At 38.8% G+C, this 16,397-nt stretch overlaps 1 protein-coding gene across 1 annotated transcript in view; it reads left to right on the forward strand.

The window, feature by feature from the left end:
* Nucleotides 1-16,397, forward strand: part of LOC104911522 (cyclic AMP-responsive element-binding protein 5-like) — a 50,586-nt gene that overhangs the window by 14,535 nt on the left and 19,654 nt on the right. Inside the window, exon 4 of the mRNA XM_031553939.1 lies at nt 6,095-6,216. Coding sequence (XP_031409799.1) covers nt 6,095-6,216 — 122 coding nt within the window. The remainder of the gene's footprint in view (nt 1-6,094; nt 6,217-16,397) is intronic.

Consider the following 16,397-nt stretch of genomic DNA (forward strand, 5'->3'; position numbering starts at 1 on the left):
TATTTGTTCCTTTGTGTGTGCACTTTATTTTATAACCTTGCTGTAGTGAGAGTCATGGACAGTTTCCACTTCCAGCTTTATTAGCCAAAGGAGAGCTGTTCAAGTTAACATGGAATATCTTGTGTAACTTTTCTAGGTTAGTCATTCCTGTAGGAAACTTTGTAGTTAGGTTGACTGAAATAGATGTCATCTCTTTGCTGTTGCGCTAACTGCACTTTACATTGCTTTGAAACTCTGTAGTTTGATGTGCATGTCAAAGCTTTTTTGTTTTTGAAATATTAATGCCTGGTGACAGATTTTTCCCTCCAGGTAAGTTCTGGCAGCTGTGTGGGACTGAATGCTGGGAGGGAGGGACACTGAGATTCCCTACATATCACGTTTTAGAAGGGTCTGAAACCTTACCACCTTTGTGGAGGAAAAGGTCTTCCCCAAAGTGCTGCTACCAGATGAAGGGGAGGCTAGGTTTACCTGTATGGAAACTTTTTTGTATTTCTGAGTTTTTGGTAGCAAAGCCCACTATAGAATCACAATCAATCTCTAGACAAGAATCTGCTAAAGGCAGTGCAAGTGTATTACTCTTCCAGGTAATGCCCATGCCAGTGAGGTAATTTATGCCATCCTTCATCAACTCATTTTCTTTCTCATTGCGATTTACACAGGAGGTTTATCTAGACATGAATTTAGTAGAGTGCAAAATGATTGCAAGTAAGGAAATATAGTTTCATTTGCTTTCTTGTACACTTCTGTGTCCCTCATTTTACCTAACAATGAAATGTCAATTGCACTTTTTTCTTCTAAAACTCACATGAGCAAGTTCTGAGAAAAGGTTGAAGACGTGTTATACCTATTATGTGCACCCTCAGAGAAAGTCCAATCAGCACTTTAAATAGTTAATCTTTTAGCAGTAAAGTTCATGGGGAGCCTTCTACTGTGAGGGTAGTTTGGCCAGGTGCACCTGCACCCATTTCTTCCTCTTCTACTCTTGTCACATACTTGAGGTCTCATGACCTTGAGGTTCTTAGTACACTTGGGTGGTAGTTTGCTGCATCAATGAAGAAACTTATTGAATTTCTCAGGACTTGAGTCTTTCCTTGTCGCTGCTTGATGGGCAGCCCTTCAAATTTCATTGCTAGTCCTGTTAGTCAGACTTTGTTATCATTGTGTGAAAGTATAACATGGGTAAGTATATAACTTCAACAGAGTCCACAGCTGAACAAGCCAAATGGCTGTTATTACTGCACATCAGACTAAACATTTTTTTTTAAAGATGAAGAATCAAGTTACACTTTGGAGCTGTGCTGTTAGATTGCTTTTATTGAGGATGAATAATGTTTGCAGTAGTTTAATGTTCAATACAAACTCTAAACTTATGGAAGTTTTTCCTTTCTTTTTCCTTTTTTTTCTTTTTCTTTTTTCTTCTTATCTTTCAAATCAAGCTTGTCTCACATAGCTTTTCTTTTGGTTCTTCAGTTCTTTTCTTAGTGGGTATCATGTTTTAAAATTTTCATTTGTGCTTTGAGGGGTAGAATTCTGGGATTTGATGGTTTTATAAAATGATGATTTACTTGATGATTTAAATGAACTGTATGCTGCAAACTAACATGGCATTTCCTGGGTTTATACTTACAAAGGCTGTTATTTTGAAAGTAAAGTATTGAGACTGATTGTCCTTTCTGAGGCTGTTATCTTGGTAATTAAAATGAAAACAAATCAACCAACACACACACGCACAGACTCAACCACACAGACAAACACAGTGAATACCTAAAGGATTCTTTTTCTTTACTAAATAAAAATTTCCTATTGCCTTACAGTATATATTTTCAGTGTGTTCAGAGAACAGAGATCGCTCCAAACACTGAAGACATATTTTTCAAAATGTTCAGCAGCCCATATATTTTCTGTGTGTGAAGTTAAAATCAAAATCTGATTGTGAACCTTTCTGCTTTAAGAAGGAATAGGTTACCCTGGGATCTGCATAGATTAGACCTTCTGGTCTTGCTCTAATACTTCTATGTATCTACTTACATTTTTTGGGTTTATTTAAACTTTGTTTCTTGCAGCTTTTCTGTCTATGACTACGTTATTAGAGAGGCTGATTGTTCATCTGAGTAATAGGCTGAACAAAATATTTATTGCCCAGTTTGAAGCTTGATGGGTTCTGTGTTCAACCTAGTGGTAAAGGCTAGGTAGAATTAACTTGCTAAGTAATGGTCTGATGGCACATTTAGGTAGATGAATACCTGAAAGCCAAGGAAATGATTGCTGGAGGCAGCTTGGGATGGAAAGACTTTTGTTTGAACAATGGGACTGGATTGGGATGGCCAGTCAATTTAACAGCTGGATATCTAGGGATAACCCTGAGTGAGCCAAATCCCAAGATGCTCTTATTTAAAAATGCAGTTTGGGCCATTGAAAGTCAGAGCTGTGTGGATAACACTGTGCATGCAGGAGAGCTTTGTACAGTAATGCGTGTCCTCAGCAGGAATGCTGAGTGTAGTGCTAGCTCTGTCTGAGTTTTAGTCCAGATGGGTCTGGCACATCCACTTGCTGAATTACAACAAATCAGAGCCCTGTTCTCAGTGAGCCTCCAATAGTTGTGGGCGCTAGTGATAGCAACAAAAGGTTTGTTTGTACCAAACAGGGAACAGTGAGGTCAGGCACAAGCTGTTGGAACTATTAATGCATTTTTAAGTGCTGAGAATTAGGAATATTTTATTAATTCTAGGAGACCTGAATGTGTAACTTATGCTAGGGTCTCCTTTGTAATATTGTTCCCAATTAAAACATGAGGGTACACCTAATTTATGCTTAAGGGTAATTGTGGTGTTGAGTAAACTCTTCTACAAATTCTTCCACCATCTGAGGAAGAGCTTGTTTTCCAGCGGCTAAACAGTTGTGTTAGGAACAAACAAAGTCTAGTGGGTTTGGTAGATATGAGGTCTTGAAATAAGTGGATGCAATATATGTGCAGTGTAATTATTGTGCAAAGTCTTGTGCTTTAGAATCTGGATCCTGATCAGTTTTGCTGTCATACAAACACAGAAGTTTCATGGACTTCTGGTTTCTACAGATGCTGAAGGATGAACAAGGCAGAAAGTTGTCTCTTGGTTTACATCTGGCTGAGCTGTCTTCCAGAAGGCTTTATGGATGGAGTTGATGATGGTACTTACATGGTATTTTTTTTCCTTCCCTTGACAGAAAGGAGAAGAGAGGGGGATAGTCTGTTTTAATAAAATCACATTTAGAATTCTTGCCAGTCTGATTTTTGAATTGTAGAAGCTACAGCAACTATATAGGAAGACTGATGTAGTCATTGAAGATTACCATATCAATATGTTGGTGATCTAAATAATGTAGTTTAACTACCAGCTTTAATGCTTTTAGATAATGAAGCAGTTAATTGATAAGACTGGGTGTAGCCCACTGCAGATAACAAAACAGAGCAGATTATCTCAGTCTGCTTGTGATACAGAAGACACACTCCTCATACACACAGAAGAAAGCAATATGAAGCCTTTGTTTGTTTTCTCTGGGTGGTTTGTTTTCACTGTTAAAATGTATTTATTTAATGGACAACTTTTTCTTTCTGTCTTACAGTCATGGAATAGATGCCGAACAGATCAAAAACAGTTATACTGGTTTCTGTTACACATGCCTTATAATCAACTTGTTACCCATTAAGTTGCTGATGTAATCTATTAAAGTAATTCCTGATTTCTTGAACAGCTGTACATCTTGATGAGAAATAGTAAGACCTTTTTTATGTTAAGGTAGATACCCTGCACCTCCTTCCCCTTCCTAACACACAAAAAATTATATATCTATATATCTGGATTCAAGCAAGTACAGAGCAACTTAGGATTTTTAGTTTTGGTGGATGTGGTACTATTGGCCTGTTTATTATGAAACCCTGGTTTCTCATCTCAGTCATGAAAATGATACCTTACTTATTTGATATGAATATGCCACTTCTAAAAATAAGATGTTTCATGTGTTTGCCTCACATTCAAATACCTACGTGCCTTTTATGTCAGACTTGGCAAAGATTATTTTTGTATTTTTCTACAAGGCAATCATGTTTTTTTGCTAAAGTAATACTTGGTTTATCTCTCCTTCTTTTCAGTACACTTTACTTCCACTGCAAATTCCAGTCCACAGTCCAAAAGTATTCCTGGTGAAAATCTACTGAGATCAGTAAGGTTACCCCCAGAGAACAGTTTGGCACTTCTTGTTTAGGGTATGGACCTATACAGTGGCAAGTACCCTCAGGCTCCATGGTGTCAGCACTTCGTAGACAGCTCCTTATGCTGAGTTCTTGTGAGATTCTTGGAAAGTCTTGTGCTTCTGCCTGGTAATACAGTAATCAAAAACCTGTGAAAACTAATAGATAAATACGTGCGCATTCCCAAACACTTGAGTTTTGTTTCCTTTACGCTCACAAGTATAATGTTCAAGCCAAAAGAAATAAACCAGGATTTTAACATTGAGGATTTGCCTTTTGTGTTACCTCAGTTTGTTCCATCAAAAATATAAATGCAAACCCGTGTGTTAACCCTTATATTATTTAAGAAAGTCAAGCCTGTAGAACCATGCTTTCTACAGGAAGAAATCAGCTTCACTGTGGCTTTATGGGGGAAAAGATGGATCCCAATTGCTTAGTTTCCAAGTGGAAACTGCATTTCCTCTTGAATGCGTTCCTTTTCTGCTGCTTTTTGTTTAGGGTTTGCTGTGTGTTTCTGTTCTGATAGGTGATGTTCATTGTGTCTGGTAATTGTTCCCTGTAGTGGTGAAATACTGGATCTTAATTGAACTTAGCTAGGTGCAAGATACTAAATTTTTCTTCCAGAGCTCACTGAAGTGGGATGCTTTCTTCTGAGGTCAGAATTGGCTGGGTATAGGCAATGGGATTAAGTATGACACAGTTTTCATTCTTTAAAGAATGAGTTTCAGACAATAGGGTAGTTGTCTCTGAGCATGCGGAAGTTGATTTTTGGAGACAGCTCAGTCTTTCCATAAAATTAGGTACTCCAAAGCAGTTTGAGCTGGAATATGGAAGTGAGAACAAGAAACTACCGTGCAAGAGAAGGTTTTGTTAATAAGCTTTTCCTAATGTGGTTCTGTACTGTAATTCCGGGAGGATGCTGATGTGCAGTAGCAAAGAACTTGCCTCAGAATGAATGGTGTTGCCTCAGAGCTGGTCTTTGAAGAGATGACAGTTCCCAAGTTTGGGCTTGATTTTTCATTTCATGGACAAGGACCAGCCAAAGTCATTGCTCAAGCAACACTCTACAGAGCACTTTAGCGCATCTGTCCTGCAGGTTTTTGAAAAGAAGATGAAAATCTTGTACCTGCTTGAGTTCCTACAGTCTGTGAGATTCAAAATAATCTTATTCTTCCCTGGGTTTTTTGAGAGGGCAAAAATATTCCTAGAGATGCAGAAAAGTATTAAAAATCTTTTTAGTCCAGATCTCATAGTTTACATGTATTATCAGTGACTTTAGGTATAAAACAAATATAGCTGCTTCTTTGTGGTCAAAGTTTATTTTTCCTTGATGCTTTCCTTGATGTTTCATTTCTTTGAAAATTGCACTAGAAGCAGAACTTCATACTGTGGCTAACACCCATGTGTTTCAGATACGTGCTCATTGGGGGTGTTTTTTCAAGCTCTGAAGGCATGAGTTAGTGCATGTCTGCCACATTTACCTGCATGCTGCAGTGTAAATGTGCGTTATAATGCAGTCTGCGCGCTGTTTTGCACGCACTTATTATTGGAGGTTTATGCATAGTTATAATGACCATTTCCACATGTTAAGGATATACTTTTGTGTTACATGCTCTGTGAAAATCTGGCCTGTTTTCTTTCTGGTTGAACGATGACTGCTGCCTGCTTTCAGACACTGCTGGCAAGCACTGTCTGTCTGCAGTGCATAGTGTCAGACTTCAGTGCTGTGTGGTTTGCTTTTAATGATGGTGCGGTAGGAGTGGGGCAGCCTGGAAAGGTTAGCTAGAACCTTTTTTTTTTTTTTGGTCAGACTGTCTCCCTTTACTTCAAATAGTAAATATCAGCGATCATTTCTTTTCATATTCTCAGATCAGACTCCTACACCGACACGCTTTCTGAAGAACTGTGAGGAAGTGGGCCTCTTCAACGACATCGACTGTTCCTTAGAGCACGAGTTTAGGAAGGCACAAGAAGAAGAAAACAACAAAAGGGTGAGTATCAGCAGGCAGAACCTTTCCTCCCCTTAACAGTCATGGTGAAAGCAGACTGAACTCTTACCAGCTGGTAACCTTTGGGTTAGAAACTAGGTGGCACTCTAAGTTGTGACACGCTTTTCAAACGATCCTAGCAGTTGACAAAAGAAACCCCAAACCAACAAAAAAACGCAAGCATTAAGTTTCTAAAAGGGTGTAATGTGTTTGCCAGCGTTTGATTCCAAGTCTCTGCTTTTAAGTAAACTATAATAAAAACCACACACCTCTTGAGGGAGAGGCTTGGGAAAATTATATCATCTTTTGAAGTGAGGATTGCAGACTTGCTGAAATACATTACAGGGAAGTGCGAATTATGAGAAGACATTTAGTTTAAAAAGCAGTGTTGATCTTTCCTCTGCATCACAGTGGATCCTTGGATTTAGCTGTCATTGCTGCCAGCTTTGTTGTGTGTCTTTATTTATCACAAAGTATTCATGCTGGGGTTGGGGGATGGGAATTTAACTTAGTAGATAATGTATCAATTTTGCAGTAGTTATTCTATTACTTCTAGTGTTTATAAATTCATGTCGAGTTATATAGGCTACTCTTTACCAGATTATTCTTGTTTATGTGCCTGAAGGTTGTTACATTGTTTTGAGGCATCCTAAAGAGATGTTAAAACTTTCAAGGAACTGTGAAATAGCTCAATACACTACAGAGCAAAGAGGTAATGCATGAAATTTTAACTTTTCAAATATGCATCCAATGATTTGGTTGCTTCTGAGAATTGATACACATTACTGAACACATTCTACAGTACTTGGAAATTCATATGCTATGTCCCCTGCCATTGAGGTTCTCCAGCTATTGGACATTGTGTTATTTGACTTAATTCTCACAGTAATCTCTGTTTGTCTAACTTGAACAATAACTGGTACCACAGGCTAAAAGTAGGAGAAGGTGGTCACACAGCAGCTATGGTGCTACAGCCAGAAGGCACTTCTCCTTAGCGAATGCCTCAGCATCAGTTTCATGTGTCTGTGTCTCCAGCTGCAACTGCTTCCTGTATAGGTGTTGCTTCTTGTAGCTGCTGTATTGCGTCACTTGCTTTGCTGTCCAATTCAAAATTCATACAGGCAAGACGTGTGCCTGAGTCAATGCTTGGGATTGTGAAATCTGGAGGTAGCAGCATTTAGGGATCTTTGAAATACTTTGATGTCTGCAAAGTGAAGGGATAAGAGGGCTTTTTGGAAGAAGTGGGAACACTGGTTGCTGAGATAAAGAAAGGAAGAGCAGGCATATAGAAAGAATATGGAAAGGGAATCTAGAAATTTGTGGCTTATGAGGAGGAAGATTGGGGAAGATACAAGAGAAGAAGAGAGACTGTGACATAGTAAGATGAGCAAGTAGAAAATCCAAATATGAGAGGCCAAGCTGTGGTCAAAGGCTGGGAAAATATCCCAGACTGACCACTGATCCTCACAGCTTTATGCATATGATGAATGTGAGGAAACAGAATTGTAGTATAATAAATGTATCTAATTATACACTTTAGTTGTTTCTCGTGTGCTGCAGAGGGGAGAACTGGCCATCATCAAGAGACATCTATATGTTCCTACATCTCTGCAAAATATCAGTACTGAAGAGGATTCCTACGTGGTACTTTCTGTATGGCACTTGTTTTTGGGAACTGGAAATCTGTAGAAATCTACTGATCTGAACTTCTGTGCAACTAGCTGTAAATTATGAGGTTTGGTGTTGCAGAGTCCACTTCAACTCACAAAAAGTAGTTGCATAATGTGATTAAAGCCTATGAAAGGGCATCGGGTTACCTGATGATGCTAGGTGTCTAGTGACCTCTGGATGTCCTATTCTGCACTCCTACCAATCTGTTCAGCTGTCAATGGTGATCTTAAGGGTTCAAATGGATGATGGGAGTAGGGAGAAATCATTTAAATAAAAATTTAAAGAAAGTCTAAATTCACACTGGCTAGCTAAACCTGTAACATTCATACTGTGTTTTCAATTAGTCTGCTGTATGTTCATTCTTACATTACCTACTGACAGATAGGAATTTGAAGTGGGCCCCAGCAGGGCTTTATGCAAATACTAGAGACAAAGGCCACAAAAGAAAGGTACTCCTCTATAACTATTACTAACAAAGTGCTTCTGCAAACTTCTACTCCTGTACCTGGAGTAAGTGCAAAGTAGTATTTTCCTAATGGACCTACCAGTGCTTGGAGATCAATACCAGCAGCATGGAAAACTTACTCAGGGCACAGAAAAGTCTTGTGAAAATATTTTTGTCAGGTTAATTTCTTTGCACTCTGAAAGAAAGTTTTGTTTATTTTAGTATATCACTGTGGCTTAGCACACAGTATGACATTGAAATCTTGTAAGAGAAAAACATTTTTTTTTTTCCTTCCTTCCTTGGGAGTCATAATTTGAAAACTCAAAAGATACAATCCAGTTAGCCTCTTTCTCCTTCTTTCCCTATTTATTTATTTATTTATTTATTTACTTACTTATTTCAAGGAAGTGGGAGCCTGTGGGTAATCTATGAGAATTTGTTGTGATTAAGCTGGTTAAGTGGGCTGGTGACAACCCAAATTAGCTGTGAAATGCTGAGAGAACACTTCTAGGAACACTGTGTGTATCTGTAGCAGAAATGCTAATGGCTCAAACCACTGATTGAACACCTGGTGGAAAGGCAGGGCCAACCCAGGGAAGCTCAGGTGCAAGCAATGCACTTGAGTGAGCCAGGATCTAGCTCTTCCCAGACCTTATTGAAGGGTTGGCAGTGGAGGCAAGGGTATCTCTCTGGAGATCTCTGTATCCCTGAGGTTGGAAGGTAAGCAGTTTCTTTCCTTTGTGCTTATGGCTGTTGCATTTGAACAAGTCTTCATTTGCTGTAACCTGGGGTCCTGCTGCTATGCTGTCATTCCTGTACTTTCCATTCCATTACTGCACCCTTCTGGGAGAGGTGGTACTGAGGTACTGCATGTCCATTAATATCCCAGTTGTTTGACCTGGAATAAATCACTGTCTCTCTGTGTAAAGTGGGAGAGTGTCTCTTTCTGCCTCTCATACTTGATGTGTCTTACCTACAAAGACTGTAAGCTCATCTATGAAGGGTCATCTTTTAAAATACACTTGGATTAGTCTTCTGCTTAGGAACTGAGTGGACTTAAGTAATGGTAATGATTATGATCTCCTGGAGGTGAACTGAAATGAGAAAGACAAGAAGCTTTTTACAAGAGTCTGTAGTTGTAGAACAAGGGATAATGGTTTTAAACTAAAAGAGGGGAGACTTAGATTTGAATTTAGGAGGAAATTCGTCACTCAGAGGCAGTGGCACAGGCTGCCTGGAGAAGCTGTGGATGCCCCATTCCTGGAGGTGTTTGAGGCCATTTTGGATGGGGCCCTGCACAGGCTGATCCAGGGGAAGATGATCCTGCCCATGGCAAGTGGTCCCTGTAGCCTTAACGATTCTATGAAATGAGGCTGTCAGCTTGTTTTGTCACTTTGATTACCCATACCATTAAATATTAGCACAAGGTCTCTTCCAAGAATGACCCACTGCTTAACAGCAAAGAATGCTATAGATTAGAAAGAAACACACTGGTAATTCTATGGGAGAGGTTTTCTGTATCATCTTAACAGCACTCTTCCTGACACAAACATGTCAAATTCATTACCAAAATTAATATAGGTAAAAGCTATAAAGCTTCCACTTTCAGAAGAGTAAATATTACAGCTCTTAGGAGCTTGAGTTTTGCAGCACTGACAGCTCTGCCATAGACAAAATTTGCAACCCAAGTCAACAAAGCAGAATGTGCTGGCACCTTTTCCTGCTAGCTGTATGTTTTAGGCTTTCACTACTCTGAGCATTTAAGTATCTAAGGAACTTGTGATGGGTTATACCTGCAAATACGGCTGTTTCTGCTGCTGGATAGGCCTTCCTGTCACATCATGCTTTGAGCATTAAGTTTGGGTGTGAGGGAATTGTCAAGGACGGGAGGGGTTAGGATTCATTTCTGAACATTTCTGCTTCATTAAAACGCATCATGCCTTACCTTCCTGCATGGAACAAGACAGAATGGAATTACGCTCAGTGTAACGTGTAGAATATCACATAAAGTAACCTTCAGAAGCAGTGAGTTGAATATTTTCAACATGAAAGTATTTTTAAAATAACTCCTGCTGGAATTTGCATGCATTGCTTGTGAAGGCTTATCTTGCCATTTTGAAATCTTCTAATCAGTATTCAGTGCATCAAGATAATACGTAAACAACTACTCACATCTAGAGTCTGACTATAATGTGGGAAGTTCATGGCCAGTTCAGAAAGCTCATAGCCAGCAAGTTCTCTGCTTGACTTAATGCTCCTGTTCTAGGCATGCTGTTCCATTGTAGGCACTTTTCTGCTAGAAAAGTATCAGCAAAATGAAATAGTCCAGTGGAGAAATAAATTATGGTCGAATATGTTCATGTGATTAAAGTGCAGCACAGAGCCGTGTTTTAAGAACTACTTTTTCTTTCTTTTTCTTTTGGTTCAGTTTCTAGTATTGCAGTATAAGATATCTGCAAGTTGAATTCCTTTTAAGTATGGCCTTGTGGAAGGTAGTGTCAGTGCTGTAGTGTGCTGATGAAGAATGGTATAACTTCTGAGCATGTGCCCTTGCCCCTACAGCAATCCTGTTAGCTCCCTTCTTCCCTTGCAAATATGCTAAAACCTTATGGGACTGGTTGAGGTGAAACAAGAATATTGTTCAGGTACGTGTTTCAGAGACAAGTGCTTAGAAACAAATGTATTTCACTCATGAAATAATACAAACCAACAAACTCATAAGCTTCTTCCAGAACACTTTTCAATTTTCATTGATTGACATGTTGTACACAAGAAGAAAACAGAGGCCTATGTTTAAATACTTAATAGTTTTTAAATTACGCAATCACAAACACACATGCACGCTTATCTAAACATGTAAGAAGAATCATATTTTTTTCAAGTCAAAGTTCCTTCTGACTGCTTATTCTCCTCTTATGACTAAGTGTATTATGTGATGGGTTTTATAACAGAAGAAAAATAAGACTAGGAAAGATTTATGTTAATATAGTACTTAAATGCCAGGGTACAATTGTTGTAGGAATAGTAATAACTTCAACCTGTTGCTTTATCAATCAGTTAAGCTGTTATCAAGGTAATAACTCAAAATTCTTAAATTCAAAGTTCAAAATATTACCCCAGACTCGGACTGAAATGTAATAGTTCCCAAACTTTGAATGTAACATTGGTACGTGTGTTGAAGTATCTTAATTTCATAGCATTTCTTTTGCGTGGTGCATTCAGGTACTGTAAAGATACGCTATCGCCCTGTATCGGAAGTTTTCCAATGGGTTGAGTTTTCATATGTGCTAATTCCAACAAGTTAAAAAGACTTACTCATCTACTTTTGGGCTTACAGTTGGTTTGTAGTTGCCTTTTCCTAAATTAACTTTTGAACATTCCTATAGAGAGGGGAATGCTCTTTTTCTTATCTTCTAAGGAAAAGGAGATTGCAGAAGATGTTGTTTTCCAGAGCTCTTTCATAACAGTACACCAGGATCCTGAAAGGATTGCAAGCATTGAGTAATATTTCCAAGGGAGTTTGGTCCCTTCCACTATTCCACTAAGCAAGCAGTTTTCTGTGTTTTTTGGTTCCTAAATATCTTTAGCACTGTAACCCCAAAAGATTGATAGGGATCTTCAAAGGCATTTTGGTGTCTTGCTCTCGCTGAAATAAAGCAGGAGCAAATCACTGAGCTACCATAAAGGATCTGGACTCAAGTGATGTGCTAAAAATTGCAGAGGAAGTCTGTGGCAGAACCTCGGATTGATTCCATATCTCCGCAGTCTCAGCACAGGGCATCGTGCAAACCATGTGTGTTAAAGATTTATCAGCTGTTATTCAGTGTTGCTAAAGACAGGAAGAATGCTCTCCTCCTCTCTCCAGATGGGTAGACTTGCTATGCTTCAGCTGCTTTTCTTAACTTGTGGAGCTTTCATAGTAGACGTGGTGATGCATTTCATACAGGAATTCTGCAGTTGGCACTTTGGTCCAGTGACTTTGAGTCTTGTTTTGAGCATATATCTGTAGTCGAGACACTTATTCCAGGCATTTTGTTAGCATGCTGAACTGTTACAGAGCTGCGCAGAAAAACTTTCAAGACAACAGAGTTCATAACATGACCTTGCAAAAATATCTGGAGGAATGGGTTTTAACTTTGCTTGTTTCTATCAGTACATTTTATTTTCTGCTGGCAGGCAGGTCTGTCTTATCTTCTTCTGTTGCAATGGAGTGTATTCGAATGGATTTTTGTATTTAGATCCTCATACTCTGAGGGAAGGCCTGAATGTTTTTCCAGCCTATATTATGCAGAAAGGCAATATTTGAGGGCATACGTTTTTGATTGAGCTAAATCTCCTTAGCCATAATCCTTCCATGTTCTTCTGAATTCCAGCTGATGAATCATCCTGCAGAGCTCAGTCAAGGCAGTCCACTTTCCTTCTGCTTCGTATTGTTTCTGTCCCAATGAAGTTGAGTCATTCTCCTGTAACGTTTGGTTTTTAGTTGTGTTTTGTATATTTTGGCTATCCCCAAAAAAGGAAGACTGCCTGATTTCATTCTGATATTTCCTTCAGAACAACATTGCATAGCTGTTGTGTGTTTTGCCTTCATCTTCCTATGGATGTTTTTAATGGCACAGCTTTCTTGGTACATGCTTAGATTACAGCAGCATGGACTGGATGGCATATGGCATACGATGAAGGGATAAACCTTGCTCCTAGTAGTGTTTTCAGTAAGTCTGTCTTCTAGGTAAAGCCTGTAAATCTTGGCAATCTCCTTAGAGCTTACACTTTGCTATTAAATACAAACTCTGCTCCCAGGAGCCAAATTTTAAAGTGGACTGCAGCCTATTGGATTGGTTAGGTAATAAGATACTGCTGATATATTTCAGAGCAAGGTGCACTTTTATTTTATTTATGAAGATAGACATGCTGGTTGAGGGCTTAATCACAGCTGATAAATCATTTTAAGAAAACCTATTAGAACCATATGCTTATTCCTTGTATTAATATGGTATGTCTGTTTCTAGTCTAATAAGTCAGGGTCTCTTCCCCTCTTCCTTCTCCCTGCCTGGTGTGTGAACTATTTATCTGTTTAACTGATATTGCTTGCTTGGGGGCATTTCTCTCTTTAAGAGGTATCATTAATAAAAGCTGAGCAGAGGAGAGAGAAATTCCCACTCTCCAGTGAGAATGGGAGAGCTGCACGTTTTGGTCATCTTTGTGTAGGAGGAATTCCAGAGCAAAGGTCCAAAAGCTGAGAACAGGAAACCTATCAATTAAACTGGAGAACCATGGCATGGCCTTCACTCAGCATAAGGTTGTCATTTTGGCCCAGGTGGTTGCAATCCTGGAGCTCGAGAGCTGTGAGGGGGTGGGTATGCAGACATTTTGGTTACCTCACCTTTCCCTCCCTCAGAAAGGGCTGCTGTGGGAACAGGTTCCATGGCCATCTAATGAGATCCACATTGGCAGTTATTTTGTGCCAAGTCCTATTTATCATTAATTGGTGGTTCACTTGCAGATCTTTCCTACTATTTATTGATTATACCCCTACATATTTATTATTTTGCCAAAATTCAAATGCTAATAATTTCCTGACTTATTTTTTGCTTACAACTTTGTCCACTGTCGAAGTGGACACAGTTAGAAGATTTCAAAACAGCAATGAGTTCTAATGTTGACTGGGTTTCTTTCACATTTTGCACACTGCAGTCGTCTATTTATAAACCTCCTTAGGGACTCCTAAACCTTTATAGTTGGGTTTCTCCCACTTCAGCCCCTTTTCTCCCTTGCTCCCCCAAGGCAAATCTTGTGTTTTTGGCATAAAGACAATGATGGTGATTGTTATATGGATAAAATATCTACACGCTATGTACTGTGGGTAAGGTTTTTTTCCCTAAATTTGTACCTCAAGCAAAATAAATTGGAAGTTAGAAACATCCAAGAGAATAAGGCTATTTTAACCATAAAGTAGGAGGTCCTGGTATGAGTTTCTGGTGGCCTTTAGTGTTAAAAAATGAGAAATAGGAAACTTGCTTTACACCAGTTGTGTAGCATGACCCTTTTCCAGTACTGCACAAAATTATTCTCTTACTAAAAGCCACCAAACTTGATCACTGGATCTGAAGTGCTTCAGAGTAACTGAAGGAGTAGTGGTTAAGAGAACCCAGAACAACTGAGCATGTACTACCGTAGTTAATGATTATTACTTTTGGGTGTATAATCTCATACCTTATGGGGGCAGCTCCACTGACCCTAATGGAATTTGAAATTTTTTAGCCTATTGCAGCTATGCAAAGATCTGAAGGAAGAAGAAGCCTTTCCTCAGAGATGAGAAAAAAAATCTCAGTTCATGGAGAGATGTGAAATATCTGATTACTTAGCTGAGGTCCTGATAATATGTCTGGGTCTTTTAAAAACCACACCAGAGATGCAGAAATGTACATTTTAACTATTGTTCTGCTTTCTCTCACATGCTTCTTTATAGAAGTTGCCAAATCCTCTCTTATCAAATAAATATCGGTTTGCTTTCTTCCTTGAAACGTGTGTGGCTTGCTCGGTCCCTGGGAGGATAACAGACATTAGTTTGCCACGTGAATGTACATGTCAAAGTGCAGATCTGCCAGCCAGTCTGGGGCTGGGCAGGGAGAATGAACTCAGTGTTACAAACAGCCTCTTTTGAATTTCTACAACCTATTAGTCACAGCAAGCTGCCCTTATTGATTTTGGTAAGAGAGGTCACTTTTAATCCTCTAAAGTGGAGAGAGCTACATGCACTCTCCATAGCATAACATTAAAATTGACACAGCTCTGCGTCACTTCTATGAAAACGCCCTAAACCTAGATGGATTATTGCCTTGCTTTTCAATGGCTACAAGCTGCTAAGAAGACTGTGCTACCCCAGAATTTGTATAAAAGATTCAAAGTACTTGATAAGGAAAGCACAGCCAAAAGAAAAAAAAGCTGTCCCTGCAGAAAATTAGCATTAAAGTTTAATTTCACCAGTAAAAAAAAAAATAAATTAAAAATCAATAGAGAATTTGAGATTATCAAATAAAAGAATAAACAAGAACTGACCTTATTTTATGATTATGAGAAGAACTTTTTCTGGTTGATGGCCCTTGCCAGTTTTGTTTGTTTTTAAAAGAACTAAATCTTTGAATACAATGAGTGTAGTCCCACTTGAATCCTAAGGGTGCCTCAAAATAAATACCAGAGGTGAACTCTCAGCAGTTTTCTTTTTCATCTTTGTTATCCCTGTCCTGACCCTCTTTTTCCTGCCTAATGATTGTTTGCAGCATACTGTTATTAAGTGAAATCATCTTAGGGAAAAATATGCTCAGTGGGGATAGAAAAATTGTTGTGCTTCTGGAGAAGTTCTTTTTTTTTTTTCCCCTTTCTTTGGAATTCTGGAAAATGACTACAGCCCCTCTTGATTTTCTGCCAGAAGTTATTTGGAAACTTTTAAAAAAATGTTTATTCATTTTCTGAGTCTCAGTAAAAGATGTACAATTTTAAGGAAAATTTTAAGGAAACCTGTTACCTTGTCCTGTAAGCTTTGTATTCTCTCTTTTCGTTTGTTGTGGCTTTTTAATCGCTCCTCCCACTATGGCAAAATAGATTTTGTTTTGACCCTTTTCTCCAACAACAAACAACAGTTGGTCTTTTCTGCTGTGCATCATTTTCTAAAGGAGGTCTGTTCTGATATCAACTGAAAGAAGCTGTAGTTCAGGTGGAAATGCCCAAGTTACAGTCACAAAACAAATCGTATTCTGCATGCAAGCATGTTTTCCTCTCTCTCCTCCTAGAAAGCCTGAGAGATGGGTGAGAGGGAAGGTTGGTAAAAACCTGCGATGCTGTTCACCGATGAAAGACACACAGGCTCTACACTACTTGCTTCTTACTTAGAAAGGGAATTTCTAACCTGAAGAGACAACTGCAAAAGGAAGTACAATAAAAAAAAAACCAAAACCCTGAACAAACACAAAAATAGTTCACCACCAACATAAAAGACACATATCAAGGGACTAAGGCAGGCTCTGAGCCATATAGGCACCAAGTGTAATGCATATAATGATGGAGGTTC

The sequence above is a fragment of the Meleagris gallopavo genome, chromosome 6, assembly GCF_000146605.3.
Source record: "Meleagris gallopavo isolate NT-WF06-2002-E0010 breed Aviagen turkey brand Nicholas breeding stock chromosome 6, Turkey_5.1, whole genome shotgun sequence".
Taxonomy (NCBI): Eukaryota; Metazoa; Chordata; class Aves; order Galliformes; family Phasianidae; genus Meleagris; species Meleagris gallopavo.